General features: G+C 33.4%; 2 protein-coding genes across 2 annotated transcripts; both read left to right on the top strand.

Moving 5' to 3' along the window:
- Positions 1-3,684: 3,684 nt before the first annotated feature.
- Bma-rbm-5 (G-patch domain containing protein) lies at positions 3,685-11,080 on the top strand (the record flags this gene model as incomplete). Its single annotated transcript, XM_043079945.1, has 21 exons — positions 3,685-3,743; positions 3,872-3,945; positions 4,042-4,190; positions 4,319-4,471; positions 4,896-4,956; positions 5,607-5,680; positions 6,083-6,196; positions 6,320-6,437; positions 6,584-6,787; positions 6,962-7,087; positions 7,258-7,352; positions 7,773-7,934; positions 8,067-8,193; positions 8,290-8,484; positions 8,583-8,659; positions 8,802-8,993; positions 9,110-9,291; positions 9,644-9,761; positions 10,174-10,339; positions 10,461-10,604; positions 10,935-11,080. The coding sequence occupies 21 exons, from the start codon at positions 3,685-3,687 to the stop codon at positions 11,078-11,080; spliced, it is 2,736 nt and encodes a 911-aa protein (XP_042935879.1).
- Positions 11,081-12,866: 1,786 nt separating this feature from the next.
- Bm255 (Uncharacterized protein) lies at positions 12,867-13,324 on the top strand (the record flags this gene model as incomplete). The annotated part of the gene is made up of 2 exons (XM_001893879.2): positions 12,867-13,059; positions 13,179-13,324. 2 exons carry the CDS (start codon positions 12,867-12,869, stop codon positions 13,322-13,324), a joined length of 339 nt encoding a protein of 112 aa, XP_001893914.2.
- Positions 13,325-13,585: the final 261 nt, after the last annotated feature.

Genomic DNA, 13,585 nt, shown 5'->3' with positions numbered 1-13,585 from the left:
AGGCGGCTATAATAATATCCGCTTGATAAAATAAATAACAACAACTACGACTACAACAAGAACAACAACAGTTCGATAGGTGCTTACAGTGGTGACCGCGCAGTCATATGATAACAACGTCAGGTGATTCATCTGAAAATTTGATAATTAAAAAAACATAACCATATTAAGGACTAAGTTACGTACGTTACTTCAAAAATCAACTAACTGGCAAAAGCTATACTGCCATGACAATTTTGGATAATTTCATTCCTCAAACCCTTGCAACATTGCTTAAAATTTTCTTGCCATGATTACCACGGATTTCTGGGAAAAATGATTTCCGAACTGAGCAGAAAGTGAAGTGAATACACTCACTTAACGCGAATTCCTCCACCAAAACAGAATTCATATTTCCGTAACACTATGTCGCTAAAACTGTCATGCTGAAACAAATAAGGTATTGCAAAATGAAACCTTCCACACTTTTCCGTTCAAATTAATGATAAAAAATAACCAACTTCATAGGAACTTTCTTAGTTTCTTAATTTTCCGAAAAAAGTAGAATCACCATAGTCTATAGTCTACCATAACTTGAATTTAGTTAAGCATCGTACCACAAGTATAGCTACAAATTAGCATAGCTTGAAAATGTTTCCCCGGATAACTGCAAAAATGCAAATCAAAGAATCACGATACAACGGACTTTTTTACTAGAACAATAAAGAAAACAAGCAAAAATTTTGCGGAGAATTGTGGAATGCGACAAAGCAAAACAAGATCATCAAATAAATTTTGCAGCTTTCTGAGATACTAAGAATTATTGCTCCAACAACCTTTACAATGTTTTGTTATTTTTTGTTACTTCATTCAACAGTATTTTTCAGTCAGCCCAAATCCAAATCATTCATTCAACCATTGCGCAGTAGTATAACCTTACCTGTCAGATACTTGTATTTCTATAAACTCTCTTTTTCAAAACTATAAAGCAAGTCTAGCAAACCACGGTAGACAAGTCCAACTCAATTTATAAACCGTTAATATATACATGTTTTTTTGAATACACTGCGAAGGAAGAAAAATAAAAAAAAAAGTTTGTTTAGGTGAGTTTAGAGATCTGCTAAACTAACCAAAGATCTCCTGCAATAATACTTGAACAAAATGTCGACTACATAGAAAGTGATGAAGGTCTCACGGTCCAACAACAAATCATTCAATATAAAGACAGCTGCAACTCAAATGCATACGTCTCGTCAAAGTTTCTTCTGCTACTGGATATTTCAACATTTTGAATAACAGTGCCATGTTAATTCAACTTCGTCTTGCCGAAAGACTGAATCAAAAAATGAATTTATCAATTTGTCGTTAATAAAAATAGAACCCTGCAGGACATTGAAATGGAGGATGGGTGTTGTTGAACAACAAATAGCGTATGATAAAGTTGGACAAGAAATTAACTTCCAGCGGAAACTATAAGTAGTCCACATAAGCTTACAAAACTAATAGAACTAAAATTAAGATATCCAGAACTAAAAATTAATATGTCTGCTAGAGTCCAGATGCTCAATTGGACTCTAGTAGACGAGTAATCTAAGTTAGATATTTGCTTGGAAACAAGTTGTTTATTATTCTGCTTAAAAAGTCATTGTGGCACAAAAGGATCTATTAAATATGAAAATTATTAAACAGTTTTGATTGCACTAAACAAACGACTTGATGATGAAAAAGATCTTAAGCGATAATTCGATAAAGTTCGAAAAAATCTCTCATCGATTCACCACATTCAACGGACACTCGATGCGTTCCTGAAAATCTTACAAGAAAAAAAAAAGTTCTTTACGACAATCGAAATGCAAATAGATTTTATGAAGTTTTTCATTCAACTAGGTTAGAAAAAGGTTAGAATATATGACAGTTCTGAATACAACCCGAAAATGGGAGAGAGAAGTAAGAAAATAGAGAGCAAGGCGGAGAAATAATATAAATTCTGTTTGTGAAAGGAAAAAAATTCTGATCTAAATTTGACCACAACCAAAGAATACTTTCAAAACTTTAAAATAAAACGCTGAAATTGGAGAGACTATCGAAAACATTCATAAACAACAGTCAAATTCAGGTTATCGAATAAAAACGATTTTTTAACAAACTCAGATCAACAGCTAAACCAATTAGCATCTAGTTGCACTATAGAATCATCCATTCATGCACGATCACCTGGTACTACACTATCTTGCAGTAAACCCTCCGGAAAAAACTCGCGATGAAAATTGACTGTCGGTAAGAAAATACAAAACGCAGCCCCTGCGATGAATTTTGATGGACTGAATGCAAAATGAACAATCCTGTTATTTGAAAATTTTGAGAGCGATCAAATCAGTAAATTCGCAAATGTGGATTTCGATACTGATATGTCTTTAGGTTTTGAGGTTTAATTCGGATGCTGTTTATGTAAACAGCTTTACAGTTGCTTAAGTTTATCTCTCAGATTTCAAAAATTTTAAATGATGGAATTCAAGAGGTTAAGAAAACCTTGGTAGAGAACACGTTAATTTGCAACTATCAGTAATAATAGCAAAATAAATCTAATTATTCTGCAAAATTTAAAAAATTTCTTTTGATCTGAAGAGGATGTAGTCACTTCCTCGAATATTAAATTATTAACAAAGTTATAGTTATTCACCTACCATCCAGTCTCGAAATCTATTTTTCGGAATTCCAATTAGTCTCTATTGGATAGACGATATGACATCTTTTAGATGCTTTTTTAGAAGCGTTCCAAAAAATACTACAAGGTTTTCTCATACAAAAGAATTACTTCGTCATCGAGGATTTCATTACCAAAATTTAAAAAAAAAGTTGATACAAACTGCCAGATGGATATTAGGTAATATATTAAGCAAGTAAGACAACAATTTCACGGTTTACATCGTTGGTATCATTTAGAATTTAAGAAGAAACCGTATCCGGTATTGCTAGTATTTCAGAAACTAAATGATTAGATGAATTTGAAAAATCTGTCAGTCAGTTTGTTCTTTATGTATAACATATGGTCATTCAATGTATGTGAAATTTTGTATCTGAAAAGAGAAGGAATACAGGAATAATCAGGAAAAGTTCCGAAAACATCGTCCAACTCTGAACGGAATATCCCAAAAGATACGTTCGCAGAATCTAAACTAACGTTTCAGTCGCAGTTGCTAGCTCGCAACCGCGTCAACGGGCCGCATTAAATTGCGTGATCGATTGGGTTATAACTAAGGGGGTAGGGTAAGCGTTCTGCGTAATGTACGTGTACTGTTATTAACGACAAATCAGTGTGGTGGGGAAGTGGTAGTGTAATTTTATTGCTAATGGATTATAGTGATATTGTTATAATAATATTGTAATGATCATAAAGATTATGGAGATATTATTGTTTTTATGGATTATAATGATAATTGATGGTTTGTCATCACTAATATTGCTGTAGTATTAATGGATCATTATAATGACAAAAAATAAATAAATAATGAAGACTAAAATTTTGTAGGAATATTACTTAAATCTTAGTTGAATGAGAAAAGTAAATTAAATAGTGTTTTGTTGAAATGAATTGTTACATACATCATCTTTTGTTATTGATATAATCTTTTGTTGTTAATGTGATGAAAAACAGGTGTGATTTGTAGAGGAATTTACGAGAAAAGGCAATATCATCGGAAAGATATGCTTCCATTTGTTTATAGCGGTGATGGTGATCGTTGTGGTAGCTATGATAATGAAAGGTATATGGGTATATGGTTAAATTTTGTTTTCAGTATCAGATTATATTAAATTAAATTGTTGTATGAGAGGATTTTTTTTTTTTCGGCTGGGAATAAGTTCCGAACTTTGACTGATGAAATCATTACAGGCGTAATGATAGATATCGGCGAAGTAATTCAAGAGGCCGTTCTAGATCTCGATCGTGGTCCAGAGATCGGCGACGTAAGTGACACTGTATAATGTTTGATTTTTGTTATCTCTCGTTTTACACTTTTCAGTGAAGTGTTCATAAATCGGTTTAAGATTAAATTTTTTCAGGTCGAGGTCGTTATTCGAGGTCACGATCTTCCGGTAGAAGCCGTAGCAGAAGCCGTAGTTGTACTCGCAGTTGTAGCCGTAGTAGCCATGACCGTTCGCCACGTATGGATTTCGATCGAAGACGCCGTTCAATCGATAGGGACAGAGAGGTCTTTCAACCATCCAACAACTTTTATTATATGCTTCACGTGATCACTTAAGTAGCGCTTCATTTGCGTGAATTGTACTCGAAAAAAGTGGTGATGTCATTTGGAAACGCGAAATTGTAGCCGTTTAGGAGCCACGAGAATTTTCAAGCGCACTGCCTTATTTATCTTCCATGCAAGCTCAATCACAAACTGACAAATATGCATCGCATACCGCGCTTTATGGACAACCACATTACAAAATCGTCATGAAAATGTTACCAACTGATTCGCAGCGAGATGCGGTAAGGTTTTCTTATCAACTGTCATCACATTGTTTTAATAATTGTTCGACTGTAATGGGTATCAGCCGTTTATTTAAATTTGCTTGACTTCCTTTTACCTTTACGTGGTTGGTCCAACCGAGGTATGGATTAATTTTGAGAGTCAGTGCAACCTGTTGATGTTGTAGCTACGGACAGACTATAAGAACCTGATTTCGATGTTCGTACTGTGGCTTTATAACCGAATTAACTTTTCTGTAATTTCTCGGTTCTTTTTATTTGACTTTTTGTTTTATTTACAATTTTCTTGTTTGTGAATCAGAAATCAGAAGACTTATCGTTTTTCGTAACTTCTGGAGATCGGTTGCCTTATTTAAATATATGGAAATTTATTTGCTTCAAGTTTAATATTTATTTGAAATTGGTGTATTTTCCATAATTTTAGTTAATGGCACTCACAGCACGTCAAGGTTTTCGGGTCAAGGATATCCGCATAATTCATAAAGGTAATTGCCATTTTCTTCTGTACAGCCAGCATATTAAATTTTAATAAATTGCTTTACATATTATCTTTCGTTTGGGTTTTTGTTTTGTTTACATCATTTAGTTACTCTTTACAGTTTTCTTGTTCGTGCATCGGAAGACTTCTTGTCGTCCTTCGTAACTTTTACCAGTAATCAGCTGTCTGACATAAATGTGTAGAATAATTCTAGGAAAATTGTAATGAAAATTGGTACTTCTCGGTGAAAGCTTTAATTTCTTAAAATGTTGGATTTATGAAATAATCTTGTTAATACTTCGAATTCATAGTGTCACAGTAGTATCGTCTATTCTGAATTCTGTAAAAACTCCAGAAAATTATTACTTTCATGGAAAAATTGTTTAATACGGTGATTGGGTGGATGGCTAAACCGGAAATTTTGGTGAGATGGCTAAAGCACTGCCTAAAACCTAAAGCGTGAATGTAGGTTAGGATAAGGACGCAGACATATCCTGTATCTAACGTGTACGTCTTTTACCTTGTAAAAATTAGTAACATGTAGTCCGAAAATATATGACGAGCAGTGTCGTGATTATTGCACTCAGACGAAGGAAAGTATCGTGGATTCTAAATCCAGAATCTTTCATTGTCATTAACTTGTTGCAATAACTACAGGTCCAGACCGTTGTTTCGGATTCGTGGAATTCGGAGATGTGAATAGCGCACAAGCTTGGATGGAATACAACAAGGTCGAACACTGTATAATTTTTATCCGTAGAGAAACTGCAGTTTTTATCCCCCTTAGCAAGTGATGAAGGCCTAATTTTAATAGTTTATGAAGACGTAGGGGTGGTACTTCCGTTACTGTCAGGACTTAATTCCGGGAAAAATCCTGGAAACACGAAATGTTAGCTCGTTTATGGAATTTCACGATCGGTTAACGTTTTTACACGTTTAAACGATCACTTTCAGCACTTTTTTCCCGTGGGTATCTTTTTCCCTATCGTTTTTATTCTTTCCTTCCTTTCCAACGATAACTAAGTAATGTATCCTAACGAACGTGTCAAATGCGTGAAAGAAACCGCGTAAATCGTGTTTCAGGTCATACGGTTGTATCCATGTCCATTTTTAAGTCTTATTGTTTTTTCCAGGGAACTTTGCTACTGGACGATGGACGACCAGTTAAATTAGAGTATTCACGTTATGATAGTCTAGATGGACGATCGTCGGGTCTCTCTGGTTCAGGCGACTGGATGTGCGCAAAAGTATATTTTTATGTGATTTATAGCTCATACTAGTTTATTTTATCCCTCTTCATGTTTCTCCGAATAATTTAGCATCAAAAATTTTAAAATTCTCGTATATGTTAAGAACACTTCATTTTGCAGTGTACCATAAAAAATTTTAAAAACCGGGGAGCATGTTTCAAATGCAATTTAACGCGAATGGAATCAGATGGATTGACCAGAAAAGGTTATGCAGCGATTGGTGTCGCGAAGTGTGACAGTGAGTTCCATCCTTGTCTTTCAAAATGAAGATGAAGCTTTGAAGCCAGCTTTTGGAACATGATATCAAGTGAAATCTAGTCCTAAATTGGAAACGAAAAAAAAAAGACAATTATGTTTTGTCTATTATAAATAGATTATTTTTAGCTCTTTTATTACGTGAAATACCGCTAAATTGTACGGAAGCAAAAATTCAAGCAGAAATGAATCGAATATCTTCATTAGACGTTTTACGTGTTCATATTGCTGAGTCAGGCCTTTATGCTTACGTCCAAATGCGTAGTGCTGATGATGCAGAAAGAATTATGCTAACACTGAACAAGATACCCTTACTTATCGATGGTTGTGCAGGTAAATTTCTCTTTCTTCACCTAATGAAAAGCAGTGGTAATATTCATAATTGATATGGTTGCTATATGTTATAAGAATGCATGTCTTATGTATTTTTAAAATATTTTTTTGACAGTTACTTTTTTTATTGTCGTATTTGGGTTTGAAGTGGAAATTGAAAACTATAAACTTCAGTAATGGTTACTTACTCGAGATTACCGTTGAATACAGTGCTTTCAACAACAGCAGCAACCGAATCAATGCAAAAGACGGCCGAACGTATTAATCAGATGCCTGCTTTTAGACCTACAGCTGGACCAAGTAATAGTTCAATAGCTGATGACTTCAACTTCTATGAAAGATCTTAAAATTTAAATGTTTCTCACTGTACAGTCTGCGCCTTACTGGGCTTGTAGTATTTGTCAGTTTCAAAATAAAGCTATTATGTTTATGAAAATTAGCTCACTTTAGTTTAGAGTTATCTTTTTCAGGTGGTAATGCTGGTGTAGAAGCAGCACAGTTGGCAATCGCGAAGGCACAACTGATTCGGCAGATGACGAATTCAATGATAACTACGGGTGATACGGTTTGTAAACACTTTTTTTAACTGTACTTTTTTAAACCACATTTACACTTTTTTCATTATATTTTTAAAATTTTGAATCATGTTTAATTTCATATTTAAAAAAACCAAAAACCAAAAACCAATGGAAGTAATCGAGAATTATTGAACTGTCCATTGATTTTAGTAGTGACATGTTTAAAGGTCACATTTTGCCGTTTGTTACCCTCAATGTCATCGATTACAGCTATTTCACTTGATTCATCTCAAGACTTTTCCATACTTCTATCTCCTTCATTAAATAGGCGAAACTATCTTCCCAATTTTATTCGGACTTCCACCATAATCCTATATGCAGCAACAATAAATTTCTTTATAGCTGAAGGAAAATTTTCTTATACTCTCCATGTCCTATGTTATCCATGTAAAATATGAATTTATTAGGTACCACCAATATATTCTGCGGCAGGAACTGCAATTCCACCAATTCTTAATCGACCTCCACCTCCATTACCACACGAAACAAATTTTGTTGTTACCGATTATTTCAAAGATGAGACTTCAGCTGACAGGAATTTCGTTTGCGTTGATGATATAACCATTCAGGTATAGCTAATGTCGTGAAGTATTAGTTTTTTGGATTTCGTTTAGTACGTACTAATATGCAAGATTAATAATACACATTAAAATTTTGCGCTTGTTGCAAAGCTTTGCAAACAATTTTATTTGACTTTACAGGATTCACAAGGTGTTCCTTCTGGTGGTGGCGTACAAGGGTCATCAGCTTCTTACAACGGACCACAAATCAAGGGAGCCGCCGATTTAGGCTTTGTAGAGACTCCTTGGGGACGTTATAAAAGATATCGTACGTATTTTTTTCGTATCTAATAGATTTTAAAAATATAAACTAATGATTATTCCTACTTAATCAAAGTCATTTAAATTAATTGAATTATTGCAGGTGCACCAAACCCAACTATATATCAGTTTGAACCATCTTCCGGATTATATTATGATCCAACCACTGGTCTTTACTATGACAGCAATTCACAGTACTATTGGGATGCTAATGTGCAGAAATGGAATTGCTGGAATGCAACATATCAAACATATATACCGTGTGATTTGATGTCCCGACAAACTGGGCCGGACCAAGGTAAACTGAAATTCTTTTGAATTTGTTTTTGTTTTTCCAGCAGGATTCATATTTCATAAAGAGAAATTGTTAAGGTGTTAAAATTGTTAATTTTTCAGAAGTGACAAATAATGAAAGCAAAAACGAAACTATTGAGAAAAATACTGAAGTTGTAAAGGACGAACCAAAAAAAGAGGTAATTTCATTTTAATGTATGGTGAAAATTTATAATTGGATGCGCAAAACTTCTGGCGACTTTTTTCTTGACTGATGTTTTTTGGGGAATTTCGAAAGATTTTTAAAAATGAATTTATAGTGTTTTTCTTGATTACTTTTAGCCTCAAAAGACTGCGAAAGATATTGCACGAGAAATGGCACGTTGGGCTAAAAAGCAAAGTAAAGTGTTATTAGCTGTCAAAGCACCTCCAAAACTGGAAACTACATCTCCTCTAGTAACTGCCGCCAAACCGAAAACAACTGCTGTCGAACCAACTGCTGATTTGACATATAAAATGCTTGAGAAAACAAGTGTTAGCGAGATTTTCGATTTTTCGTTTTGGAATATTTCCTGAAATTATCGGTAAATTTGGAGTGAGGACTGAAATTGGTTTTCTTTGTAATAAGTTGAAAACTTTCCTATTTGCAGAATCCATTTGGCTCATACAGTGATGATGATGAAGAGGAAGAGATACCACCAGCAGCAAAGATCGCAGCAGTTGGTGCAGGTCGTGTAGCACTGAATAGTAAAAGTGGAAATCGTTTAATGCAGCATACAGTTGATTTACTACCACCTTCAGTTGGTGATTCTGTTGTTTCACCCATCAAAACGTATGTTTTCCTATATTTAGTATATATCGTTCTACTGTTCTAGTTTATCCTGCATGAAGTATGAAGTATACTGTTTTGAATAGGAAATGAATAGTTGCAAAAAATTTATCTCGAAAGTGTTATTTGTAAAGAACAGTATATCATATGCTAGTTGAATATTGCTACTGTTTTCACTTGTCACCAGTTTCAACCTTAAAACACTAAAAAAGTTATGAAACTGTACATCTGATTACATTTTCACATTTATATTGTACAGCAGTACTCGAATAGTCTTCTACCTACTATTTCGAAGTCGTACTTGTCTTATAATGCAAAGTCAAGAAGTGAAAGAAAGAAAACAAAAAACTTTCAGGACACAATCGGATGAAAATTTCGTTGATGTTGAAAAGAAATACTGTATTTTGTGTAGGCGGAAATTTGCAAGTTTAGAAATTTTGATGAAACATGTTCGAATGTCAGATCTTCATAAGGTATCATAAAGTATTCAAGCCATACGGATTTGAAAATAATGTGTCAGTGGATGTTATATACTTAGGTTTTAAGTATTATTTGGTCATTCTACTCATTACATTAGCTCTATTTGGTTATTTTTGACGGCCAATGTTGATGTCTAATGACACATATTTACGTGATTTTCTTTGTCAAAGAAATAATTAAAAATGTGGTATGATCACTTATTTGGAATTACAGTTTAATAAAAATAACAAAAGCTTCTGCATGCGCATAAGTAAAGAATGTTTTGAATAGTATAATGACACCGCATAGAATAATTTGTTCTATCTAAGAGTTGTATGTTAAATGTTTGATAGTTGTTGCATTTTGGGGATGATTTTACTAATTTCTTATTAATTAATTTTGTTAGCAATAAATCCCATTTTTCAGAAAAATCTAGAAGCACATTTATTACAAGCATCTCTCGATGACAGTGCATCATTGTCTATGCCAACTGTATCTACTGCACAAGGCGCCTCTTCATGCTCACTTGTTCCTCAGCAATATCGAGATCGCGCAAAGGAGCGCCGTAATTTATTCGGATTAGACCCAAGCGGTCCGTTTTTTTCATTCTTTATGTGATTTGTTTAAAAAGCTATTTGATTAATGCTTATATTGCACATAATTCCAATGTTTTTTTTTTTTTTCCCTCTAAAAAAGCATTTTTAATTTCCTAGGCTTTACAAGTGACAGTGCAGAAGTTGGAGCGGATTATGCTGTACGTTCATCAGACATTCCCATTGATGATACTAACATAGGGAATAAGTTATTGAAATCAATGGGTTGGCAGGAAGGAACTGGAATCGGGAAGAATAACCAAGGTATCAAATTTTTTGTTTCTGGAAAATCAAATTGTATTTGGCCAAGAGGAAAAAAACCCTTAGATTGCAAGTATTAACACAAGGTCTTGAAATTCATCATTTATAAATAGATGACTGTTCAGTTAAAAAAAAAAAAATTTTTTCTCAAAATATATCCATGATTAGGTTTAAACCTGGTAGATGAATTTTGTCATTTAGTTGAATACCCGAGCTATGCTATGTAAAATTGCTTGTAAACTTTGCTTCACTGACTGGTAATTTATTCGCTTGTTTATTTAGTAATAAATATTCCATTTTAACACGTGAATGAAGGATTTTTTTTCTTTGCAGGTATCATAACACCGATAGCAACTGAGATGCGGGTAGAAGGAGCAGGATTAGGTGCAGCTGGTTCAAGAGTACTGCATGGTGCGAATGCATCCAGACGAGAACGAGCACGTACTTCAATGATGAGCCGTTTTCAGGATTTGCAGTAATCAAAAAGCAAAACAGAACTTTTGCTTTTTGATTTTCTTTTTTTTTTTTTCTTTTGGAATAAAATGAAAATGAGAAGAAAGAATTAATTGGCATTGTTTCAAAGTTTCATTGGGATTTGCTTTTGGTTTTTTTTTTTTTTTCTTTTTCCGCAGATTTTTTTTGGGTTGCATTTGTTTATTGTAAATTTAATGTTCTTGCACATGGATTAAATGGTTCCTTAAGTTTGAATTAATCAGGAGTGGTTTTGCTCACTAATTGTGAACTACTATGTCATTATCCTAATTGTTTATTTAAGAGTACAACTTAAGTTCTCTCTTCGAAATGTCTTTTTCATTATTACACTTAAATTACACTCTTAGTTTTATTTATAGAATTGGTATCTATGTTATGAGTAGACTTCACTGTGTTATTTAGTGGTTTGAAGAATAGTTTTGGAATTTCAACTTTTATTATTATTATTTTTTTTTTTTTGTAGCTTTTATTACAAAAATGAAATTATGTCTCAGTGTATGTAAACAATGTAAATTTAATCTTCCGAATTTGATGTTTGGGAAGAGGAAAAAAGAGTGAAGAAGATATTTGGGAGCAGAAATGTAACAGAAGTTGGACGAATTGCGGTAATTGAATTAAATTTATCTGGGAAGAAATGAACCAATGATTTCTTCGCATAGAAAGTTACAATTTTAGCTACTCCAGGAAAGATGAGAAAGTATAAGTGATAATTGTAATATGCTGTGAAATTGAGAAGGAATGGTACTTCTTCTATTCAATGAAAAAGGCTCTGCGTTCGAAGTCGTATTTTGAACTCGTAGAGAGTGGTTCTACGGTGGAATTTGTCATCGGTTCCCATCTAAGATTACACAAACCTCAGGGCGAATATGTTTACAGTCACATACACAGCAGTATGGTATCAGATGACACGCAAGGAATCATCATTGGTACCATCTTATCATGATGGTATTGAACCGATGAGGTAAGAATGATTTCATTTTCAAACATTTAACATTCGGCTATTGGGATAAAGTGTGTCATAGCTCTCTAAAATATTTAAATAATGTAATGCTCATTCATTTTTTTCTTCGTTATATTTGGTTCCATTAATTAATTAATATTTAATTAATGAATAATCGAAATCATCGATGCATATTGATTGCCTATTCTTATTTAATTATTCGTCAAATAATAGATTGCTTGTGGTAAAGACTGATGGGTTACTGTTTTACATATCATATAATAATACATTTTACTACTCTTTTAAGTATTTTAATAGTTCATTTTTTTTTCTTTGATGGCTCATTTTCTAGGTAATTTATTTATTGGTTAATTTGGCTTTTATTAATTTGAAATCTTAGTATGTAAACACAGTATGTAAACATCTTAGCATGCAAACATTGAAATATAATTTTTAGAAAACTTCCAAACTTTCTACTAGCTAATTTTATTAATTTTTTGAAATTGTAATATTAAATATTTGAAACAGAATTGATGATTTATCTAAATTAGGTGTCCATTTATCACATTCATTATTTATATTAAATCAATAAATTTTATTATATTATGCAAGATTTTGAATGGTATTGACTTATTAAATTATATTTATGCGAAAAAGTTATGAGCTATGCTAATTTTATGTGGTATATTCTCAGTTATTATGAGCTATGCTAATTTTATGTGGTATATTCTCAGTTATTATGAGCTATGCTAATTTTATGCAAGTATATTCTCAGTTATATAAATGCTTGTTGAACAAATGTCGTTTATTCGTCTAACTTTACTTTGAGAAAGATGGGTGATACTAGTTGTTATATGGGACCGCCAGGAGCACCTACCGGTGGTGGTGGTGGTGGCGGCAGTGCAGGTGGTGGAGCCGGTGGTGGTTATGGTGGTGGTGGTGGTGGTGGTGGTTATGGTGGTGGTTATGGTGGTGGTTATGGTGGTGGGGGTGGTTATGCTTATCAGCAAGAGTATGATTATGGAAGTGAGAATACCATTATGAAAGATTTGACAATTTTTGATCATTGATAATTACAACTCTCATAATAATTAGTAATAATAATAATATAATAGTAATGGTGACAATAACAATAATAATTTCAGGTGGTGGTGGTGGTGGTGGTGGTGGTGGCGTTGGTGGTGGCGGCGGTGGCGGCGGCGTTGGTGGAGGCGGTGGTGGTGCTAGCAGTGGTGGAGATGATGGACCAAAGATGCGAACCGATGTTTCATGCTATCTTGGACCCAGATGAAAAACCACAATAAATTATAAAATAAGCTGGCCAAAGTTCTTCCACCTCTGCTTTCACATGAACTAATAACTGATCTCATCTATCTTTCTCTCCATGCAATGAATTCGTTGAAACATCAAAACAAACAAAAAGAATTCTGGCTTATTAGTCATTATCATTATTTACACAACAATTTACAATTTCTACTATAATACTTACTTATTTGATGATAATAAAATGAACCAATCTTTTTTTTTTTCATATTTCATAACAATGCAATGA

Source organism: Brugia malayi, assembly GCF_000002995.4.
Source record: "Brugia malayi strain FR3 genome assembly, contig: Bm_v4_Chr3_scaffold_001, whole genome shotgun sequence".
In the NCBI taxonomy this organism is placed as follows: domain Eukaryota; kingdom Metazoa; phylum Nematoda; class Chromadorea; order Rhabditida; family Onchocercidae; genus Brugia; species Brugia malayi.
This window is presented reverse-complemented; position numbering and strand designations above follow the sequence as displayed.